The 14,899-nt window shown below is 36.9% G+C and overlaps 1 protein-coding gene across 11 annotated transcripts in view; it reads left to right on the forward strand.

The window, feature by feature from the left end:
- Positions 1 to 11,887, forward strand: part of LOC133708286 (disease resistance protein At4g27190-like) — a 29,234-nt gene extending 17,347 nt beyond the window's left edge. The window contains exons 3-19 of one of the 11 annotated variants that reach the window (XM_062133744.1): positions 47 to 505; positions 670 to 1,446; positions 1,581 to 2,261; positions 3,963 to 4,713; positions 4,892 to 4,961; positions 5,070 to 5,220; positions 5,305 to 5,363; positions 5,437 to 5,499; positions 5,920 to 6,006; positions 6,115 to 6,225; positions 7,343 to 7,546; positions 7,734 to 7,804; positions 7,951 to 8,015; positions 9,736 to 9,930; positions 10,001 to 10,133; positions 10,863 to 11,133; positions 11,251 to 11,887. In XM_062133744.1, the coding sequence (XP_061989728.1) occupies positions 47 to 505; positions 670 to 1,446; positions 1,581 to 2,261; positions 3,963 to 4,713; positions 4,892 to 4,941 (2,718 nt within the window). In that variant the 3' untranslated portion in view covers positions 4,942 to 4,961; positions 5,070 to 5,220; positions 5,305 to 5,363; ... (8 more) ...; positions 10,863 to 11,133; positions 11,251 to 11,887. Of the gene's footprint in view, positions 1 to 46; positions 506 to 669; positions 1,447 to 1,580; positions 2,262 to 3,962; positions 4,714 to 4,891; positions 4,962 to 5,069; positions 5,222 to 5,304; positions 5,364 to 5,436; positions 5,500 to 5,919; positions 6,007 to 6,114; positions 6,226 to 7,342; positions 7,547 to 7,733; positions 7,805 to 7,950; positions 8,016 to 9,113; positions 9,328 to 9,735; positions 9,931 to 10,000; positions 10,134 to 10,862; positions 11,134 to 11,250 lie in introns of those variants that run through there. The other 10 variants (XM_062133745.1, XM_062133747.1, XM_062133753.1 and 7 more) reach the window with 10 other exon arrangements.
- The last annotated feature ends 3,012 nt before the right edge of the window (positions 11,888 to 14,899 follow it).

Here is a 14,899-nt window from a genome sequence, read left to right on the forward strand (position 1 = left end):
GTTTCTTCACGAGTCCATGATTAAGATGAATATCATGTATATGCAGGTAGAGTTTCCAAACTTAAAGAAGTTATCCATTGATGGCCTAGCAAAGTTAACGACAATATGGAACAATCAAGTTTCTCTAGAGAGTTCAAAAAATCTAGAGACAATAGAAATTGTTTCCTGTGACAGTTTGAAAAGTATTTTTCCAGCCTCAGTGGCCAGAAGTCTTCAACAGTTGAGGAGTCTGAAAGTCCGGAATTGTGGGGTAGAGGAAATCGTCTCAAAAGAAGACGGTGTACAGACAACACCTATGTTTGTTTTTTCAAAACTAACATATGTGAGATTTCAAGATTTACCCCAACTTAGGAGTTTCTATCCAGAATCGCATTCTTCGAAGTGGCCATCGCTCGTAACTTTGTCGGTGTATAATTGTACTGAAGTGCAGACATTTGCAGAGGGCAGGTGTGAGTTGAACAATCTTTGCACTCCAAATAAACGATCTTTGTTTTTACTTGAGAAGGTAACAATACTTTTACATAATTTCTCTTCATACCCGTGTCAAAATCTATATATAAGCACTTAATCAAATTCTCCATTCAAAGCTACGAACAAAAATCAATTCGAGTTTTGTTGCTCTAGAATCTTGATCATAACTGACCAGGAGTTACATGATTCATATTTCAGGATTTATTCCCGAATTTGGAAAGTTTAGGCTTCGACGTAATGGAGAACTGGAATAGTCCGCCACTCCACCTGTTTGGGAAGCTCAAAGGTCTTTATAGTTATGCATACGCCAATTCATCTGTGAATTCTCTGGATAAATTACTTGGTCTTGAAAAAGTCAATGTGAGTAGTAATGGAGAAATACATGCGGTTGGGGATGGGACCCTCCCACATTTAAGAGAGTTGTACCTTTACGGGATGCAGAAGCTGATGAATCTTGGGGAGGATAACTTCGGACCAGCATGCTCATATTTTCCAAATCTGGAAATTCTGAAGCTGGAAGACTGCGACAGCTTAAAGAATTTAAGATCATCCGCAATATCCTTCAAGAATCTAACAACTTTGCAAGTAAGTCGTTGTAAGGGATTGAAATACTTGATATCTTTCTCCATGGCCAAAAGTTTGATGCACCTCACAAAACTAGAAGTCCAGGATTGTGAGGAAATGATAGAAATAGTGGGGAGCAATGAAAATGATGATTCAGAAAATGAGATTGAATTCAGGGTGTTGAAACATTTGGAACTTTCTGCTCTACCAAGTCTGAGAGGCTTTTGCTCGGGAACTCGTATTGTTAAATTTCCATCTTTGGAAAAATTATCCATGAGTTGTACTCAACTGGAGACGTTCATCTTTGATTCTATGGGTAAAAGTAATACAATTGGCAAGGACATCAAAGACACTGACTCGAGCAAAAACCATGAGATTGAAGTACTGCAACCTTTTCTTTTTGACAACAAGGTGAAATAACTAATTATATCTTTGTTAACGTTCTTTAATATATGTTTATATTATATCTTCACTTAATTGAGTGAAAAGAAAAGTTTCTTTAACAAGACTATTATTCATCTTATTTATGTTTATATTTTATACAGGTTGAATTTCCTAGCTTGAAAAGTTTGTCTCTCAAGGGTCTAACAAAGTTGACCACAATATGGCACAGTCAACTTTCTCTAAACTCCTTTAGTAGACTCAAAGACCTTGAAGTACATGGATGTGGAAATTTAATAAATATCTTTGTGCCCAGTACTATAGGAAGATTGAATGTTCTTGAGACCTTATTGATAAAGGAGTGCAAGTATGTACAAGATGTATTTGAACTTGGAGGAATTGATGTTAGAGGAATACATGACACGTCAGCTGCAACTCAGCTGAGATCTTGTGACTGTCAAAATCTAGAATCAGTTGAAATTGATTCTTGTGAGAATTTGAAAAGTATTTTTCCGGTTTCAATGGCTAGAAATCTCCAACAGTTAGAAAGGCTGATAGTGACGAACTGTGGAGTGGAGGAAATCATTGCAAGAGAGGAGGGACTACAAACAACACCTAAGTTTGTGTTTCCAAAAGTAACACAAGTGATTTTCAGAAATTTGTCCAACCTCATGAATTTCTACCCAGGGATGCATGTGTCTGTCTGGCCGTCACTTAATGAGTTGAGGGTGGTACAATGTGCTAAAGTCAAAGTGTTTGCCGAGGAAATCTCAAATTTTCAAGGACATAATGAGTCGGAACGTCTCAGTGTTCTTATCCTGCAGTCTCTCTTTTTAATTGATCAGGTATGAATACAATTTACACCTTCTTTTTATTAAAAGTATTAATTTAAAATATATTATGACATACCTTGATAACACCATGACTTTTGTCTCAGCATCTAAAATGTTCTAAGATTTATTGACCTCGTGATTAGAATGTCACTAAAACGAGAGGTTCATGAAAGAAAAACATGTTTATGCAGTCAGGCAATAAAAAAAAAAAATGAAGAAGAACACAAAACTAATCTGTTTGCATAAGCATGAACCATGAGTCAAAACTTAAAAATGCACACATATCTAAAAAGTTGGGCCCTTTTTGTTCCACTTTGGAGTTTTTTGATCAAAAAAGGTCAGCCCATTATATTGATTCAGCAAGCAGTACAAAAACGAAACACCCCTATGGGGTCGACAGAAAGAATCGTTCCTCAGAGCACCCTAAGACTCCTATTCTAAACAAGAACAAGAACCCAGTATACCCCCAGTACACCCACCTTTTAGGAAGTTCACGCGCCATTATTTCAAACAAAAACCTAGAAATTCCGAAGCAGGAATAAAAAACCTTCAGAGCTACTGGTTTCTGCGACCAAGATCAAAAATTAATAAAATTAGGAGTAGAGGATGACGTATCATCATCCACTCCATCTTCATTCATCAGAGCAGCCCAACTTGAGAATCCCCAGTCAAACATAGCCCAGCAAGAGACCCATACAGCACACAGGAAGTCCACCGTCCAAAAGCAAGCCCAAAGACTCCAACCATGAGCAGAAGTCCACTCCAGGCCCAACAGTCTTAGAGCCCAGAAACAAACCCTAGCATTCCTAGCGACCAAACAGCCGCCACCCTCAGCAGGACCACCACCACCACTGCCGCCACAGCCTTTCCCTTCGCCGCCGTCCAGCATAGGAGAAAGGTCACCATCATCACCGTCCCAGTCTAACTGCAGCCCAGCTGCAATCATTGCCGCCAAAAGGGAATCCGGTTCACCACCGATCACGTCATCCTCAGCCTCCCATGTGATCGGATCTGAATCCAAGCCGGCCTGAACAATCCAGTCATCACCGATTCCTTGTCCCACATCACCTAACCCAAATACGGCAGCGAATAGCCCTGCCCTGCCTACCGCCGACGAGGTTGAAGGCAATGAAACCCGCGCCATCTCAGCCAAGATGGCTGCCTGCAGCATATCCGATCCATCTAGTAGACAAAACGGATCCAAACATAGATTCAAGGGACGTCAGAGCCAAGCACTGCCGTCACCAAGGAAGGGAGAAGAAAGAGAGACGTCGCCGCCCTTCCAAATCCAAGATGCAGAGCCACAACGTGGCTGAGAAACCTCTCTGCCGAGAGTCAGAAATTTTGCGGTGCCGCCGCCGCCGCCACTCAAAGCCGGTTTCGACCTTAGGGTTTGTCTCGAGAGAGAAGAGAGCGTCATAGTTTTAAAAAATTCAAAAATGTTCCACTTTGGAGTTGGTTCATCATATTTGTTTTAATCAAAGTGGCAGTACTTGAGAGGTATATAACTAAATTCTAACTGTAATAAAAAATAAAAAATAAAAGAGAGAGGAATGGTTGATTTATTTTTAGTTAGCATATTTTGTAATGCATAATAATACGCACACATATATGCAGTCCAAAGGCTTTTTAAGTACTAAAATGTGAATCAGCACATCAAATTAACAACTGTTTAATAATAATCAAGTTCTCTGATCTTGTCTATTTTTTTAGGATTCATTTCCCAAATTGGAATGTTTGGGCGTGAATGCAATGGAGTTTTTGAATGGTCCACTCCCAGCAGCAGCGCGGTTGTTTAGCAAACTAAAGTTTCTTGATGTTTGTTGTCCGGAGTCCAAGTCAGCTGTTTTCCTTGACAAATTACTCGACCCAGAAGGAAACAGTGCAGTTGGGATTGGGACCCAGCAGCAACAGCAGCTCCCACATTTAAAAGAGTTGAGGCTTGTTCGAATGGAGAAGCTGATGCATCTAGGCCAGGATGATGATGAGGATAACTCACAATCAGCCCCCCGCATCCCAAATTTTCCAAACCTGCAAATTCTATACGTGAATGGTTGTCACAGCTTAAGGAATCTGAGATCATCCGCAATAGCCTTCAACAATCTAACAAGTTTGGAAGTAAGTCATTGCAAGGGATTGAAATACTTGATAACTTACTCCATGGCCAAAAGTTTAACGCAACTCACAAAACTGGAAGTCGAGTGGTGCCCAAGACTGGTGGAGATAGTGGGAAGCGATGGAGACGACGATTCAAGACATGAGATTACATTCAGGCGGTTGAAACATTTGAAACTATTTCGTCTACCAAGACTGCAAGGGTTTTGCTCCGGAAATTGCATCGCTAAATTCCCGACCTTGGAAACTTCAAGCATGAGCAACCGCCTCAAGTTGAAGATTTTCACAGCTCATGACCAAACGCTACAGCTAACCAACGAAGAGGCAGACACAGATGTCGATGGTGTGGGTAAGTCTTAATTCACCATTTATGTTTAAAGATTTTTCCCAATATGTACTCTCCGGTGCCCAAAATCATGTAATTTCCAAGCTATGTGTATGTCTATCTATGTATACAATTAGAGTCCTCATATTGGAAATTTTGTATATGAAATGCTGATTTGCGACAATCTGTGTAATATCTCCAGAGAAGTGGCTGACTGCTGATGATAAACGGAATTTGGCAAGTACTGATTGATATCTTAACCAGATTCCATCGTAAGTAAACCTTCTTAATTTCTTTGTTACTCATTACAATTTCCTGCTTGCTTCTACCTTCAAATTTGTTATTACTTGTTCTGACAAATTCCTTACTCCACTTTCCAGATTCTACTGCTCCACCTGGCCGCAATGGTCTGACATAAGTGGAAGATTGTTCACCAAACATTTATGTTGATGAATATCTTTGGGGTGATTCTAATTTCCCATAATTTTCTCGCATATTAGAATCCTGAGGAAGCTCATGCAAGAAGGGGAGGTGAGGTTTTCTATATTTTATTAGTTATAGTTTGAAACCTTTTGTACGCAATTTAACCTTTGATGTTATGAATTGGTGGATCAGCTCCATGGACCTTCAACCCTGAGCTACTACTCAAGTCTTTGAAGACTCTGAGAAGTCAGGTGATTATTTGATGCTCACTACTTATGATTACTTGTCTCTGTCACATACGTTCTAAACAAAAGATTGTTGCAGGGATCAGTATATGCACCTTCATTTGACCATGGTGTTGGAGATCCAGTAGAGGATGATATCTTTGTGAGTAATCTGTCCCTTTCACATGAATATTCTTCTTTACACTAGCTAAACATTTAGAAATATGGGGCATGTTCTAGAGAAACATGACTGATTGGAAAGCAAAAGAAAGCTGGGAACTCAAACAATGTCTGAGAACAGTATTAACAATGAAAGTTAACGGGGCTCTCAGTAGGTCAGAAAGATAATATCATTTGTCATCTGCCAATATTTTAGTTTGATGGTGGATTTGTTTGCCATTAGTGGATTGAAATTAGTAAATGCAACTAGCTATTTCAGGAGTATCTATCAGTAACAAATGAGCTGATATAAACGGTTTAGGATGCCAAGAACATTAAGCCGTAATGGTAGGCCAAAAATTGTGTCATTTTGATTCTGGCATCTTTCACAGGTGGAGGTAACTCTCTAATTTCTTCTTTGCAGGAATAAAGTGGTCATAGTAGAAGGAAATTATCTGTTCTTGGATAATGGGGTGTGGAAGGAAATATCGTCTATGTTTGATGAGAAGTGGTAAGACTTTTGTTCTCCTTGGCTATTTTTATGCAAAATTGTATGTCAAAGTAATGGAATTTTCGGATCTGCAATATATCCATTTAATAACTGGTGCCTGTGGAGCAGATATCAATATTGAGAACATGTCATGCTTAGAACTTGACTGAGATTATTTACTTTCTGATATGGGTCGGTTTATTGGGATAAATTTGATTTGTCCGATATGGCTGAGTTGAGGTGAGTTCTTAGCTCTTCCTTAGCATAGTGTACAGAGAATGATCAAAGTTCAAAATTCAGATATTGGTAACTGAATCGCAATATATAAACTTCATCTGGCTTTTTCGGAGATATAGGACTATAACTTCTGTTTGAGAATAGGAACATGGAATAGAATTATAAAAATCTTACAGCAAAGGCTACACAGAAAAAATGCGTTGAGGTTCCAACTACTAGATTCCCGACAAAGAGTCTTGCCTGTCGGAGTTGTGATTGTTTCTGTTTTGAAATATCAACTATGTCTTTGTGTGGTGTGTACTCCTTTTGAGATTGATGTTTACTATTGTTCTGTATGTAGGCAAAGTGGAAGAGGTTTAGGCCAGGTTGTAGAAGCAGTTTTCTTTCAATCCTATTAATATCAAACAGACATAACAGCTAAAGTAATTTTTTGGTGATGGTTTTATGAGAACTTTAATTTAGAATATGAAGGGGTAATGCTTAAAAGAGTTGATAAATTTATATTTGTTCATCAATAAGATAACTGTTTACACTTTGGAGCACAAATCTCCTCAATCAATCTTATTCAAGAAGGCATTACAAATTGGGCATTAAACAGGTGAACAAACTATTCCCTCTTCGATTTTTAATTGAAAGCCTATTTATGTTAGACAAAGCCAAATTCATTGCTTTCTTGAATTCCTAATGTTGAAAATGAAGTCTGGTTTTCTGTAATGCCCTTGGCTCAACACATTGTCATGCTGATAGGCACTTCATAATATTTGTAGACATAGCTGTGGTGATATAAATGGGAATGCTTTGGTTATGTAGCTGCATTTTTTGCCATTGGCTATCTAACAGGAGTATAATTCTATTTAGAGCAGAAAACTAAACTGCAGTTGGAGCCTTATAGTTTCGATCTGATTACATTCCTGCATTTTTTCAGTCCTGATTTTTACTTTTTTGTGTTCTTGGGTTGCCTTTTTCAATCCCATTGTCTGGCCTATAAATGATATATTGTACTTTGTTGGATACATTAAAAGCTGAGGTTTACATAAGAAAATTAACCTGCCAAATAATTTGCATTACAATACTTCTCTTCAATCATCTTAACGATGCTCTTAATTATCTATTTTTGCAGGTCAACTGTAGGAAATCAAATTGTCAAGGAAAATTCTTTTTGGAAGCCGAAGACTATCGTGGTGGTTAATGGTTGACAATCACTTAGATTTTCGTCTTTCAACTTCGACCATGAGCAACTGCCTCAAATTGAAGATTTCCGAAGTTCATGATAAAACGCTACAGCTAACAAACGAAGAGGCAGACACAGATGTCGATTGTTGGGGTAAGTCTCAATTCACCATTCATATTTAATGTTTTGTGTTTTCCCAATATATATTATTCTCCCCGGTGTCCCAATCATGAAATTTCCACAGTATGTATAGATCTATCTATCTATACAATTAGAGTCCTCATATTAAAAATTTTGTATATGAAATGCTGATTCGCGACAATCTATATAATATTTCCAGAGGAGTTGCTGACTATTGAGGATGAAATGAACTCGGCAAGTACTAATTTGATATCTTAACCAGATTTCACTGTAAGTATACCTTCTATGCGAGTGCCTTAACAATAAGTAAACCTTCTTTCTTTGTGTTATCTATATACGCATTACAATTTCTTGCTTGCTTCTACCTTCAAATGTGTTATTACTTGTTCTGAAAAATTCCTTACCCCACCTTCCAGATTCTACTGCTCCGCCTCGCTGCAATCTTCCTCAATAGAAGATTTGTTCACCAAAGTTTGCAATGGTGTGTTATAAACTTATATGACTTGTGCCATGCATACCACGTGTTTGGGAAAATGCTTGTGTGGGGATTTTGCTGCATTTCAATTCTTATGCTTCTATTGATTCACATGTGTACAAGTCTTTACTCTCTTTCTACTTAGCAATAAAGGAAAAAACAAGAACACGATAGAAAAAAAAAAAACAAACAGAGTGATTCATATTGGACCTCTCCCCATTATTGTGCAACCTTTGGTCATGCTGGTGCTTTGTTCCAATCGAGAGCTCTGTAGCTTCTTTTCGGTTTTTTTCTCTCAGCTTAATATGTGTTACTGTAATTGCTGATTTGGGATCTTCATTTTTTGGTTGTGTTTTCCCATTTCTTTTTGCTTAATTGGCCCCAGGCCTTATTGAATAAGGCTTTTAGGAGTAAGAAATAAGAATAAGTGTTGAGTGCTTTTACGAGAAATCATTACCGTGTCTGAAAGGCTTCTCATCATTTTTGGTGAGTTCTCTTCTTCTCTGTTTCCCACCGAAGCCATGCAAATGGCGTCGTTGTTGACCTAATAGAGTTGAGTCTAGGGCTTTTACTGCTTTAGTTGATTGCAAAGCTGTGGAATTGTTTAATTTTGTTTCAGCCTGAGTGTTTTTGATCATGTCTTGGTGCATGATTGAGTCCAACCCAGATAAAATTCCACAAGAATTCATCAAATTTTGCGTTTTGCTCAGTTATTAAGTGTCTTGAATAATTTGATATTGGGCTTGCTTGGTCTGTTTGGTGTTGATTTGTATGATGAAATTTTGAGCCTGAATGATTGAGTTAGAAATTTGATATGGTTGCTGAACTTTTATTTTTGTAAAATTTGATTCGGGACAGTATGATTGAGTGAGGTTTACCTACAATATATGCTCAATTTTTTATTGCAATGACAACTGAAAAAGAGGAAATAGTAATGAAACTACTGAGTTTTGAAGTCTAGGTAATAGCTATTCACATATTGGAACGTTTTCGGTGTAGAGTGAGAATGGATAGAATTGAGTGGTGGTTAAGATGGATAGCGTACTTAAAATGTTTGCAAGAAATGGATTTTCTTGTATGAATATTAAGCTATTTTCATTCCAGGAGTTGGGCTGGCTTATATACATATGCTCATTGGCATTTAAAAGAGACACCTAGCTGAAGCATTGTCAGAAGCAATTGGGTTTTAAGCCGATGAACAATGATCACCAACTTTAGCTTCTCAACTTTGTACCTCCTCTTTATTTGCATTGAGAAAATTGTGTATTATTTGTTGGGTACTTTGGTTTTAATCTGAGGAAGAGGAGGAGGAATATGGGTAATTCTTTTTCATTTCGTGTTTTATTTGAGTTTCTTCCAATTGATTAAAGCCTCATATGAACAATTGTTTTCATTGAGCAGTTTCTGGGTTGCTTCAGATTGTGTCTTTACCTACTGATTCCTGAAATCTGGATTTTACTTGAATTTGTTGTTTTTTGGGTTTATTTGAGGTAGCTCTGAACTGGGGTTGTCCATAGTCCATACTAGTCTTGAATTTTGTATTTGGCACACGTGTTATTTTATATATGATAAGCTCTGGTAGTGAGTGTAAATCATGTTCCTTTTGATGTTATATATTGAATTTGAGATCTGAAATAGGAAACTAAAGCTTTCATAATTTTCATAAGCATAGTGGATTTTGCTTCAATTAATTGTGCTGATCATGAACTGAACGAATTTGTTGTAGCTTTCAAACAGTGAAGCTCATCCGGGGTATCAAGATGAAGTGGAAATCGAGTTTTTGAGGACTACATTTGGGAAGGCCTATACTATACAGACCAATGTTTGCATCAGAGGAAGTGGAGATGGAAAAATTATTGGGAGAGAGATGAAGTTACTTTTGTGGTTTGATCCGATCATTATGCTATATTAAGGAGATTATGTGAGTTTATTTATTTTTATTTATTTTTTACTTTTTGTTATCATAGTTTAATCTCCATTTGTTAATTCAGAATGTCAAAGTGATCAGTTTATCAAGGACCGAACACAATTTGCCAAGAGCCCTGTAAATCATGAAGTTCCGTTTTCCCTGCTCAAAGTCTTTATCTCCTCCAGCAGGAATCATCGATGACAGTACCTTCGCTGGTAAGTATAGACTTTATGTTTCGATCATTTTTGGAAGCTTATCATCTTTTCGATCCTTAGATAGCTGTAAAACAATGATTTCCTATTGATTCAATTGTGTTTACAATGTACAGATATATAGGCTATACATAAGCTACAGTTACAAAACTCTATGAAGAGCAGTAAAGACTAAATACAGAAAATCAAAACTGTTACAGCAGTTACTGAATCAGTTTTGAATGCTGAGAGGAAATCTCTCTAACAATAGCTCTCATATATCCTTTTTTTCCTTACTGCTGATTCTTCTTTTAGGCCGGGAATAACCAACCTGGTTTTCATTGTTATGACTTATGAGATTATGAACAAACGAGTTCTACTTTTGCCATTGATACTTTTTTTCTTTTTGCTTTCTTGAAACTATGATCTATGGTTTGGTGAATGTCACTCAACATACAAATAATTTAGCAGAATACTATAACAAACCCTCAGATTGATAAATTCATGGGGTACGTGAAAAAGCATACATCTCTTTCAAACAAATCCTTTCAGTTGTATGATTCAAACCTGTTTTCTGCACCTTTGCCCTTTTTAGATTTAACATTCACAACACGTTGTCAAATGTCCTTTATGTTTTCTGATTAATGAAAATTTTTTGTGGTGTGTTCTGAGATTTACTAAATTTGTTGTTTCTTAGATGACATGTGGAGCCAAAATATTGTTCTCTCACATGACTTACATGGTGTGGAACAGGATCTGTATGCTGACAGTATCAGAGGGAAGCTCAAATAGAATTGATGCTTCTGAAGTTTCGTCGGAGCTAAAATCAAATGGACAAGTTGTGGATGGAAGTCTGTTCAAAGATAGCAAGATGAATGTGACTGAGATGCAGATAGATGGTTCAATGCAGAAGTAGGAATGGAATGTGAGGTGTCTGTACCAAAGTCAGCTTCAGATATCATTATGAAATGATATCAGAGTTTATGGATGAATCTGATGAAAAGATCTCAGATGAGTATAAAGGGTAAGTTAAATTGGAATTTATTCATTATTGTGACCAAGATCCTTATGCTTGCTTTAACTTCAGTTTGTATCCTTTTTATTGAACTTCTTTGAATGTCATTGTGGTTGCTGCCTGTAGAACCTCATTGTGAAGGAGCACAAGATTTGATAGTTGCCAAAGATTGTAATTATGTTACTACTATTCAATCTGCGTTGCGACATAAAGTAAACGAATCACTAAGTGCTGTGAAAATTGTTGAGCCTATTTCATTGACTTTGAGTTCAACTCCCACTAAGAGACTGGCAAGCAAGAGTTCTGATGTGAATGTGGCTGCCACTGTAATAGAGCCTAAAGAAGCTTCAAGGCTGAGGCATTGGGTGATTACAATGGGAAATTAGATTTTGAATCAGGTTCCAGCGCGTAAGGGGATTCTGAGAATGAGGTCACTGTAGATGAGGCAGTGGCTGAAGCTTCATATGAGCTTTAGGATAACATGAATGCTATCATGGAAGCAAGTGAAGAAGAAGATTCTGAGGATGAGAGCTCTGAAGATAGTCGGTTGATGAAGCTTCATCTGAGCTTCAGGATAACATGAATGACATCTGGAAGCAAATGAAGAGGAAGCTTGTTGCCTCTGACAGTGAGACAGTGTATTGTGTCTATGTAGCCTGCTTAGAATTTACGTTTTTAAAATGTGTCAATATGCACGTCCGGTTAGAACACCGGCTTTTGTAATATGTATAAATTTCATAAAGATGTTTGGTAAACGTTTTTTTATCGTAGGTCCCTTTAACTTATGATCGTTACTATATTACGTATAAAGTAAATAAATAAAAAATGCGGGTGTATTTCCTAGGTCAATAGTAAAATTCTAGCGACCCAGGGTGTAGGTCAATTTTGACCTAACCTAGTCAACATTTTTTTTTCCCTCGTGTTTGTGTATATAATTGTTTTCTCTTGCTCATCAAACCCCAAGAACAGAAGAACTAACAGACTAGTAGAGTATGTACAAACACTATACACGTACGCACAACGGTAACTGACCACATGATCTCTAAGAAGTAAGAATAGCACTTGGGTAGTAGAGTTGATTACGAATCATGCTTATGTTGTCAAAATACCCTATGAACTTATAAGTTTCAATTCATGCATTCAAATCTACCATTTGGAAAAAAAATCGTGATTGAGTAGCACTGGAACTTATAGAAAGTTCAACATGTTAAGTCGATATGGAGCTTATTCGAATCCCTTCTAGAATTTTGAACCCAACATGGAAAACAAAAGTATTTTTTAGAGCTTTGAGCAGCACAAGAACACATGAATATGAACTTTACACCAATTATAATTTGCATCACAAATTGTTGTGAGAGTTATTTAGCGATTCATCTACGATCTATTAAGCAGACCAATTCAATACAAATCTAGAGTAGATGGGTCTGATCCCTAGTTCAGTATATTCAAATCCATTCAATTAAGTTATAATCTTACCGTGGCCTGTTTGAAAAAAAAAATTAGGACGATTTACTTGACAACTTGTCCACCCATGGTTTATCCTGGGTTCAAAAATACCCAATCAAGAAAATTCTGCCCCCTACATGCAGCTAACGTGGCCTACCCTGATTGGTGAACCTGCCAATGCCGTGCCTCTTCTGGCCAACATGTACAGAGACCATGAGGGACGCCATGGGACCCTAAATAGCAAGCCAAAAGACTAGGCTGTTTTTTACCCACTCTACTACTGATGCTTGCCATATATAACAGCTACTGTAGCAATCGGAAACCTCATGTTCCTCTAGATGAGTACATATGCTTCTTTTCAACTCGCTTGAAGCTTCGTTTAAGGAAACATTTGATGATGCGCTGTGTCTCTTTCTAGGGCACCAAAGATGTTAAATTAGTGTAGGTATGAGCCATTCCTAGTCTCAGACTCGCTTTATTTTACTTCATTTGTCAATGAATTAGAGTTTGATCCTAATATCGTTTGGTTTATATTTCATTTAGTTAGAAAGAGATGGATTTAATAGTTAACTTGATTTCCAAAGACCCAACTTGAAAAAACAAACTTTCATGATTTATAATTTTACGATTTCTCCAGTTTTTTTAATCTTCTTTCTCTAGATACTAGCCATTGATACCTTCTGATTTGCCTGGAAAAATGTCTTCCACAACGTTCTTATTAATTCTTGTTCTTGAATCAATATGGTCTTCTCAACTAAAAACTGGTTTTATCATAATAATTTCGACAACTTTCAACTCCTCAAATAAGTGTATCTTCACTCTTAGAGTGTCCCTAGGTGTGTTGACTTAACACTAACTAACTAAAATGCACTTATTTGAGATCTACGACTTTGAAAGAGATGTTGCTTTCAGTGTTTTTCAGTGCTTTAGACATTGATGAAACTTAAGATATATGGTTTCAAAGTCTCAAAATGGATCATGATTTTTTAATTGGACATAAATCATATGCATTTAAGTTGAGTTTCAACTGAAAAGTAAATATTGGTCATCCAAAAAAAAAATGAAAAGTTAATATCCATTTTCATGATCTATCAACAACCAACCCTAAAATATACATAAGATGAACTCCTATTTCTCCTTAGGAATCATATCCTTGCATTAAGAACTTGCTTTGGACACTCCATTCCTAATAAAACAAATGAGTTACATTTGTTTATGCACAGCTCAGAGCCCCAAACCTCTTAAATATATAGATATTTGCAAATTGAGCCGGAATAACAGCATTTTTTTGGACTCAATCGACCGCACATGGAGAGGAATTTAAAACCAATTGTTAGCTGTGAGAACTCGTGTAAAGATGTTGACATTTGATACAACATGATCTAATTGGCAATTGTTATTTTTCAGTGCATTATTTGATCTATATAATTGCTTTTATCAATATTCTTTTTCAATGTAGGCTATAAACAATAACAAAATGGACCATGTCCTTACCGTGAAGTACCAAAAATTACCACAGTAATGTGTCCAGATATGGTCCACAGTCAACAAATAATTAAATTAAGCTAAAGAAATGTATTGTTAAGCCTCTCCTAACCTAGTGATCTGCTAGGGTTTTGTGATAGTCGAACCATTTGAAAATCTTAAGTTGAACTTGCAGTGTGCATCCATAGGAATGAGTTTCTTTCTACTTTCATTCTTTGGTCTAATTAGCGGGAAAAAATGTTGATAATAATATTCGCTCCTAGCGTTTAGGTTGTTAGTGCTCAAGATCTTGACGGTAGTTTGACCTTGTTAACGCGGACGGGTGTCGGGAGTTTCAAATGATATAGTGGAGGTAATTAAGTGTGATACCTCGAACCAAAAAAAAAAAAAAAAAAAAGTAGAAGTTTGGTTATGTTAATAATATTACTTTTCATTACAAGGTTTATTTTATGTTAATTTCATTTAATTATGACACGAAGTCGCGAGCTTGAACGAAAATTATTATAGAAAAATGAATCATATGTTGTAGAGAAACTGAAATTGAGATGAATTTGCTGTGTATTCTCATTGATAATAGGGGCCTCTTTATATAGAGGATTACAATGCATAGAATCTCAATCATACAAGGAAAGTAATCGTACATTGAATAGGAATCTAGATCCTTCTAATTTAACCTTATTACCACTAGGTCAAGTAACCTAGAGTTTGGGCCAAACACAGAAAAGAGATTTCCTTAAACACTCCCCCTTGTGTTGCCCAAACGCGGTGCTTCTCTCGTTGCCTCGTTAAAAACCTTGCCAAGTAACAAAAACCCAGTGGGACAAAAATAACCTCGGTCGAAGGG

This window comes from Rosa rugosa, chromosome 5, assembly GCF_958449725.1.
Source record: "Rosa rugosa chromosome 5, drRosRugo1.1, whole genome shotgun sequence".
NCBI classification, from domain to species: Eukaryota; Viridiplantae; Streptophyta; class Magnoliopsida; order Rosales; family Rosaceae; genus Rosa; species Rosa rugosa.